We start from the raw sequence: 8,411 nt of genomic DNA on the forward strand, positions 1-8,411 counted from the left end.
TCTGGCAAACTAATGTTCTTTTTTAACCCTCTTTTCTTCAGATTCCTACAGTCTGTCTTGCCTAGTTGTTTTCCTTTTCATACCCCGTGCAAAAAGGGAAGGGGGTAATATGGAGTTGTCACAACCTGTTGTGATTTCAGCGAAGCCTTCACGAAAAGTGTTTTCAGGAGGAAAAAGTAATCTTTGAGTGTTTTGGATTAGGTTTATTTCTGTTGTTTTATCTTTAATCAGAAGTTTTGTAGATTGTTGCTGTCTTCTTAGTTAGGGGTTAGGATCAGTAGTTAGGTAGATCACAATCCGCTAGGGGCGCTACAGTCGTAACTGTCCACGGGCAGTGAAGTGTTAAACTGAAGTCGGCCTGCTGACAGTTCGCCTATGGAACCCCTTTTTTAAATCTCTCTTTTAGCGCTGCGTAAAAAAAACTAATACAAGCCATTAACTAAATAAGTTGTAAATCAAAGAATAAAATCCGGTCACATGATTTTCCCATGTTGCAGTCTTTGACAAGTTTCGGTTCTGCTTGTTTTAAGTTTTGCCTCTACAAAATGCTAAAAAATTTCAGGTAAGTGCTGGTATCATCTTTTTGAAATTTATATCCAGCAAAGTTTATGAAATTTGCTATATTATGTAGAAAAATCATGAAATTTGAAGGTTGCGAAGTATAGTTAATTTAATCCGCAATATTACATGATGTGAAAATTACCACAGGGAAATAGCTCTGCCCTGATTAGTCACAGGCTATGTGAGCCAGACAATAGGCTGAGCACACAAAGACACACAGGGTGCTCTGCTGTGCCTGAGTGATCACTGCTGGTCAGTGGGCACAGGTTTTGAGCTGAGAAGTGTGGACACTTTTGGTGGATTTTTGCAGTTAAAAAACTTCAATATCTTTGTTGCTTGTAGGAATATTTAAAAAATTCCAAATGATTTCATCCGGTTTTTGCATTACCTTTCAGATGATATAAGTATTTTAATTTTCTGATCAGTTTGAAAATTTTTCTGATATACCTACAGTAGTGATTTGAGCTGGGAAGGTCACATCTGTGATATTTGTAAAAAAGCAAGTAAAAGGCTACACAATCTTAAGCTTCTGAAAAGAGCGGGTATTCCAACCAATGAACTTGTAAGCTTTTACACATCAGTAAGCAGACCTACATTAGAATATGCATGTCAGGTGTGGCACCCAGATCTCACACAACAAGTTGATAAAATTGAATCCATCCAGATAGAGCACATGTAAGATTATATTCCCAGAGCTGCCCTATGATGGGGCACTTGAAACATGTAAACTTATCACTCTTGCTTGTAGAAGAGATGAACTATCTAAAACATTATTGCATAACATGTACTCTGAAGGACACAAAATCCATCATTTGCTACCAGATATAAATGAAAGTTAATTCCTACACTTTGCGACGGGTTTATAAGTACACTGTGCCAAAATTGAGGACTGTACGATCGTCAAAAACTTTTATCCCATGGGCTTTATCAAATTTTAAGAACTGAGGTTTTTATGAACTTACAAGTATATTTTAAGATTGTGCATCTCACCACTATTTGTTTTTATTGTAAAATCCAACTTTTTAAGTTGCAAATAAATACATATTATTATTATTATTATTATTATTATTATTATTATTATTATTATAGTATAATACTGTGATTATAGATATCCATGTTTTGATATTTTTTCTATCAGACTATCTCGCTGAAAAACTAGCATAACATCTGTTTAAATTAAAATTGGTTGGACTTGGTAATATGCTGGTAATTAAGTATTTGATTAGTAATTTTCAGACTTTCTATTGTTATCTAAGATTTATTTGAATGGATAAAAGAATTTATTTACCCAAATAATCTTTTCTGTTACCTTCGAATGATTGGTATTTTGATACATTAACTTATTTAAGGTAAGCGGATCGCCCACCAAATTCCAGATGAGATACTAAATGATGTTCAACTTCAGAAAGCTGTCCAGCAGGTATTGTTTGTTTCAAGCTCTTGCTTGTATATAATTACTAAGTAACATTTTGCCAAAGTATATTAATTTTCTTTTTATGATTTCGATGAGTAGTAATTTGATAAATGGTATGTAAATATAAATGTACTTTTATATTTTTTTCTTGTTATTTGCAGCTTCCAGCCAATTACAATTTCGAAATATATAAAACTGTTTGGAGGATACGTAGTGCACAAGCTAAAAGAGGTAGGATAACACGGATTTGCTATAAAGCAGAACTTGACTGTGTTTTTATCACTAACTGGGCTATTTATCATTTGTTGTGAAGAAATTCTCTTTTCTGATTGGTTAAGCCTGCATGATGTTGATCTTTGCCCATATTTTCAATTTAAATAATCAATCCATTGACTGGTATCAGGCCTAAAAAATTGCTTTGGTTGTTTTTATCCTTGTCAGGTATAAGCCACCTGCATGTTTCTTCCATCTGTCCAGGTCTTGAGCTATCCTCTCTAGCTCTTTCCAACTTCAGACTAGTCTCTTGGTTTTGGCCTCCAAGTCATGATGCCAGGTGTAACATGGCTTACCCCACCTCCTTTCTCCTGTTGGATGCAATATGAATCATGAATAAGTGATGAATTAGTTATTCCATATTTGTTTAAAGGATTGTATACCATTTGACAACCACATCCTAAAGGCCATATGATACATATAAACCTGTATATGCAGCACTTAATAATTTGTCTGTAAGAAAAATATATTTCCTATTTGTCAGGATATGCTTGTTTCTTTAATACAGTGTGATCAACCCAACAACAAACAAAAACATCCTTAATGAGCTATACATTATTTCCATCAAGTGTTGATATATTATTGGCAGAAATTTAGAAAGAAGTGACTTATTGTATTGTAGTGGCCCTGCAGTTTCCAGAGGGACTACTATTGTTTGCTTGTCCAATTGCTGATATCATTGAAAGGTTGGTAAGATTTTTTAGGAATCATTGAGTTACTGATATTGAAATCAGCTTGTGTTATCCTTTAAAGAAGCTGATAATAGATTTAAGATGAATTCAAAAGAGTACAAAAATGTATATCAAATAAGTTTTAGTTTTGTATTTTATCTATTTTCAATAAAAATGTGGTTCTGTAATATGTGGCATGGCTTTTGATTCTTAATTGTAGTACCAGGCATAAGAGTGCATAAGATTTTTTTTCCATATAGATTTACAGATGCAGATACCTTGATTATGGGGGATGTCACATATGGTGCTTGCTGTGTGGATGATTACACTGCCAAGGCTCTTGGTGCAGACTTTCTTGTGCACTATGGACATAGCTGTTTAAGTATGTGAACACAGTAATCACCAAAAGTTTGAATACTTACTTGTAGCATCTGTGACTCAAAAACATTTGAAGTATAAACATTTATAGTTTAGAGGATTCCACCCTTCTTATCAATTTGACAAAAAAAAAAATATATATATATATATATATTAAGTGATGTGAACTTGTATTGCATCGGTTGTTGGTATAACATTTTGTATAATTGTATTTTAGTGAGGAGCAAATAAGTATTAAGTAGACATTTCTTATTAAATACTTGTCATTTGAAGATTGTATTAGTTTAGTAGGTTAGTGCTTTTCTTTTGACAGTGAGTCAACAATAGTTGAATGATGATTATATATAATTGATTGCCTTTTGTTTTTCAAGTACCAATTGACACACATGAAGGCGTCAGAATGCTGTATGTTTTTGTTGACATCAAAATTGACCTGGATCATTTTATACAAACTGTAAAATACAACTTTGAGCCTGGTTCATCCCTGGCCTTGGTCAGCACAATTCAGTTTGTTGCTGCAATCCAGGTAAAATTGAAAATTATGTATATTTTAGCCTACATTGTTTAAAATGACAGAATGTCATGTATGTTTAGGTTCTGGAAATTCAAATTACAATAAACTAAAGCAAATAATCTAACTTTGTCTGATTAATAAGTTTTTACTACTTTAACGTACTTAGGCCCTTCACCCTTTTACTATTATAAAAATGTTAAAACATAAATGCTGTATTATGTTTTGATTTTATTATTGTAAGAGTAAAATGAGATATATTGAAGTTGATCTATATCAGGCATCATCTCAGCAACTAAACTCTGAATATAAAGTTACCATCCCTCAGTCCAAACCTTTGTCTCCTGGTGAAATCCTTGGCTGTACCTCCCCAAGACTTGAAGATATAGATGTTATTATGTAAGTATTTAGTATGCTTAAATCCCATACACTATCATGTAATATTGTCAAATAAGAAAAATGTGATAGCTGTGTTTGAACTATTTTAATTAAAAAATCTTAAAATCTTCTATTTTAAAATCTTAAAGACTTGATGCTTCTAAGCACATATTTAGAAGGATATATTATTAATTCGTAATGTTAAATCAGGACATCAATTTTTCTTAAGATAATTTTAGAATGTAAAATATAATTGTTTTTAGAGTTGACACGTTTCTATTTTCAGTTATCTTGGTGATGGAAGATTTCATTTAGAATCCATTATGATTTCAAATCCTGAGATCCCAGCTTATAGGTAAGACAAGGGTCATACTAAGCGTTTGTATGTGTGTGTGTGCATGAGTGTTTCTTGGTAATTGTGCTAAAAAAACAATAGCAATGGACCAAAGCAAAAACAATTGACCATAGCTGTTGATTTGCTTTATAACTTTTTATATTTTGAAGGTATGATCCCTACAGCAAAGTTTTCTCTAGAGAACATTATGATACAGAAAAAATGCTTCAGATGAGAAAAAGTGCAATAGATGTAGCTAGTAAAGCTAAGAAGTTTGGTATAATACTAGGGACTTTGGGGAGACAAGGATCTACACAAGTATTTGAGGTATTTAAGGTTACAAATAATTTGTTAGATTTTAATTGTTAATTTGATTGTTAATTTGTTAGAGCTTAATTGTTACTGAACTACATAAAATGTTACGGCAGTTAGCTAATTGAATATTTTCTCATAAATTTCTTATAAATTTTGGTGCAAAGGAGCACAAATGACTGTTGTTACTTTTGCCGTTTTAATTTAAAAAACTGTTTATGTTTTAGTCAACCTTTTTGGATATATATACTAATGTTGCCAATTTTAGCTTTTGGGCCATGTTTAATGGCAATCATTTTATTGACTTGCCAGGTTTTAAAATCGATTCATTATCATTTCAGAATATACAAAAAAGGATTGAGGAAGTTGGTAAAGAATATGTTCTGGTGCTGCTGTCTGAAGTTTTCCCAGATAAATTGAGGATGTTCAGTGATGTTGATGCGTAAGATGTTTATAGGGGTTTACAAAAACAACAGTAATACAATAATGTTGAACATTAATTCATGTGAATTACTTTCTTGTCATCTTGAGAGTTCAATTAGTAATTTATATAATATTATTCCCTTTTTTAAAAAATGAATTTTGACTTTTGAATAACAAGAAGTTTAGTTGAAGTAAACAAAGATTATTCATTTTCAGTTGGGTCCAGGTAGCATGTCCCAGGCTGTCAATAGATTGGGGAACAGCTTTCGACAAACCGTTGTTAACTCCATATGAGGTAAGTGGGCTCCATGTCTGCTGTTAATAAGATTATGCATCATACTTAGTGGTTTTTTTTGTGCCTTTTTCTAAAATGCATAAAGCACCTTTTGGTTTAAAATCTTTGGCTTTAAGGTGCTTTAATTACTATAAACATTAAATAGTCATGTTAAAGTAAAATGGAAAGTTAACACAACTTCTATCCTGTGTAATATGTGCTTTCAATTGATGTTTAGGTCTCTGTTGCACTGGACAGTGTTGCATGGCAGCAAAGGTATCCAATGGATTATTATGCAAATTCAAGTTTAGGGCAATGGACCGTCAATCATGAAGCTAACAGGCCATCCAGAACGAGAAAAAGAATACCCAGAACTGATGAAATAAGTAATAAAAGGGTTGAATCTCAAAAACAGACAAATTTAAATGAAACGCCAAGCTCTGCAGATAAAGAAAAGCGGTCTAGGTCACCAGGTTGTGAAGGAACGTGCGACAAGTGCAAAGATAAACAGAAAGAACCTGAAATTTATTAGAGAATGATTAAATGGTCTATGTAAAAAGATTGTAACTCACAGCTTCTATTATTCAGAAAGTGTTTAAAAGGCCAGTGCCTCTTCATGCTTTTGAGGGGAGACACCAAGAAAACACAAAACTTGATGCCTTCATTCCAATGTGAAAACTGAAAAGCTCATCAACTTATAAAAAAAGCAAACTGTGCACCAACTTAGAAAGTTTATATCACATCTTTTGCTACCTTTTTTTGCAGGGATCAGGATGCAGTTGTACTTGCTTGATAATGTAAAGTAAACATATTGTTTCAGTTTTCTAAAATGTTTTATTACTCCTAGTTTTACACTGCAAACACACAGTGAGATAAAGACTGTTAAGAGGAAAACAACATTTCAACAAAAGTATGAAAGTCGATATTTGCATACTATGGCTTTTTGTGACCGTCACATCAAAGAGTTGTTACTTTGAAGTACAAAACATTGACAATGAAATTGGTCACGTTAATTGCTGCCTTTGATAAAAACAAATTATATCACCAGGAGCTTCATTAAAACATAGCAACTTCTCAGTCTCTCTTAGCAATTCTCTCTGATCTCCTAGAAGGTGAATGGTGCCGTGGCACGTGTGTGAAGTGACCATGCATCCCATAATTCTCCTCCTTCACCATGAAAACCAGTAGCAATACAGGAATGATACCAAAGGGGAGAATGGTTGTGATCAGCCGTTGTCTTTCTTCAGAAGTAGTTGGTCCAGGGTATTTTTGCTTGCTGAAGTCGTGCATGAAGAGATGGTACATATAGGCTACCATCATGGTCAACACATGAGTGGCATAGATGATTGATGGAATGCGGATCCAGCGCTGCTTACCTGAGATAAAAATGAACTGACATAATGTGAATAAATTTATCAATATCACAATGAAAACCAATTATAATTAAAAATCTATACGTACCAGATCTTTTGACTTATAAAACAACACTCACTAAGAATAAATAATAAATAATAATTTTAATTTCGCAAAATAATGTGGCTAATAAAGTTGATGTCCTAAAGATGAGGGTTAATGAAATACGTATATGGTAAATATGATAAAAAACTCAAAAAATACAAAAAAAAAAAAAAAATAGTAATAATAAAAATTTATAACATATTTCCAACCTTTGTAAAATGCATATGCTGCCACAAAGCTAAAAGGTACCAGGAAGAGCTGCTCACACCATGCAAAGGCCTGCAGCCACTCTGGAGGATTTAAAGGTAATGGATCTTTGTAGTGCTCTGTATACCATACCAGAACCTTTGGCACCTGAAAAGATGAATGAAATAAAATACTTAATGCTCAAACTCTAATCTTTGATTAATGATTTTTAAAATAAATTATTTCTAATAATTTTAGGACCTTTTTGACTTTCATGTAAGACCTCATTGACAAACCTGAGATACCCAGATTGCTTTTGTTGCGGAAGTTCATTATTTCATGACACCTAACGCATTACAAGTAGATCTGCAGTAAGTGCGTGAATACCTTCATAAGAAATTTTAAAATTTTGTCAAGCCAACCAAAAACAAATTAGTCTGGCCAATGTCGATTACGGAATATGCTAAATCAGGGGAAAGTTTACAACATTAATAACTCAAGTGACATCAATCTGTCATAAAATGACTTTCCATGGAGTCGTCCGTACCAGTCAGTCAACTACAGTTCACGGTCACAGAGGTAGCCTGCCGCATTCACAGCAAACTGGCAGAAAAAAGAGCCATAACACGTGAGACGGTCTGCGACAAATGTGCCACGCCCTCTCACATAGTTCATTTTTTCAATGTGTTCGCAGTTGATAAAGTGTCATTTCTAAAAATTGATTATATAAAAGTAAACGGTTAACCATACGCCTGCTGTTGAGAGCATATTATGCGATACGTGGCTTTCAGTCTGAATAAACACAATCGAACAGGACAGGCTAACCAACATCGAAGTGCAACTTACAAATTCTGGATACAGCCATTTCGGATATACCATGAAAGAATCGAAGACTAGTCCCCAGACGGCAGAGAAACCGAAGAAGACACAAAATATCCACTCAAATATGCGTATCATCTCTGACTTCACTGGTAACCTTCCTCGTTACCATAGGTCACAGTTGCGAGTTCATTCCAGGTCAACTCGCGTACCGTACAGTCTGACATGTCGACACCTGGCGACCAAATTTTTTTTTTTTAGCGCGATGCATGGTGTTATTATTCGAAGTGGTTATTGTTGTAAAGTAGGGACAAATAGCATATAATGCAGTTATTGCGTCTTGATGACAACCACAACAGACTGCAATGGGGACAGGGGGTGGGGTGAATTCCTTTATATTACAGAAATAGTAAAAGAAG

At 33.7% G+C, this 8,411-nt stretch overlaps 2 protein-coding genes across 2 annotated transcripts; one reads left to right on the forward strand and one right to left on the reverse strand.

Annotated features, from left to right (window-relative positions):
• Positions 1-19: 19 nt before the first annotated feature.
• LOC106178089 (2-(3-amino-3-carboxypropyl)histidine synthase subunit 1) lies at positions 20-6,359 on the forward strand. Its single transcript, XM_013561117.2, has 12 exons — positions 20-176; positions 1,911-1,981; positions 2,137-2,206; positions 2,871-2,934; positions 3,180-3,301; positions 3,669-3,823; positions 4,089-4,207; positions 4,473-4,541; positions 4,691-4,847; positions 5,174-5,274; positions 5,472-5,550; positions 5,768-6,359. The coding sequence occupies exons 1-12, from the start codon at positions 110-112 to the stop codon at positions 6,059-6,061; spliced, it is 1,368 nt and encodes a 455-aa protein (XP_013416571.1). The 5' UTR covers positions 20-109; the 3' UTR covers positions 6,062-6,359.
• Positions 6,341-8,210, reverse strand: LOC106178090 (sigma intracellular receptor 2). The gene is made up of 3 exons (XM_013561118.3): positions 8,020-8,210; positions 7,197-7,341; positions 6,341-6,905 (listed from the first exon to the last, which is right to left on the reverse strand). The coding sequence occupies exons 1-3, from the start codon at positions 8,128-8,130 to the stop codon at positions 6,604-6,606; spliced, it is 558 nt and encodes a 185-aa protein (XP_013416572.1). The 5' UTR covers positions 8,131-8,210; the 3' UTR covers positions 6,341-6,603.
• Between the last annotated feature and the right edge of the window lie 201 nt (positions 8,211-8,411).

Source organism: Lingula anatina, chromosome 1, assembly GCF_051362555.1.
Source record: "Lingula anatina isolate TDL-2025a chromosome 1, LinAna3.0, whole genome shotgun sequence".
NCBI classification, from domain to species: domain Eukaryota; kingdom Metazoa; phylum Brachiopoda; class Lingulata; order Lingulida; family Lingulidae; genus Lingula; species Lingula anatina.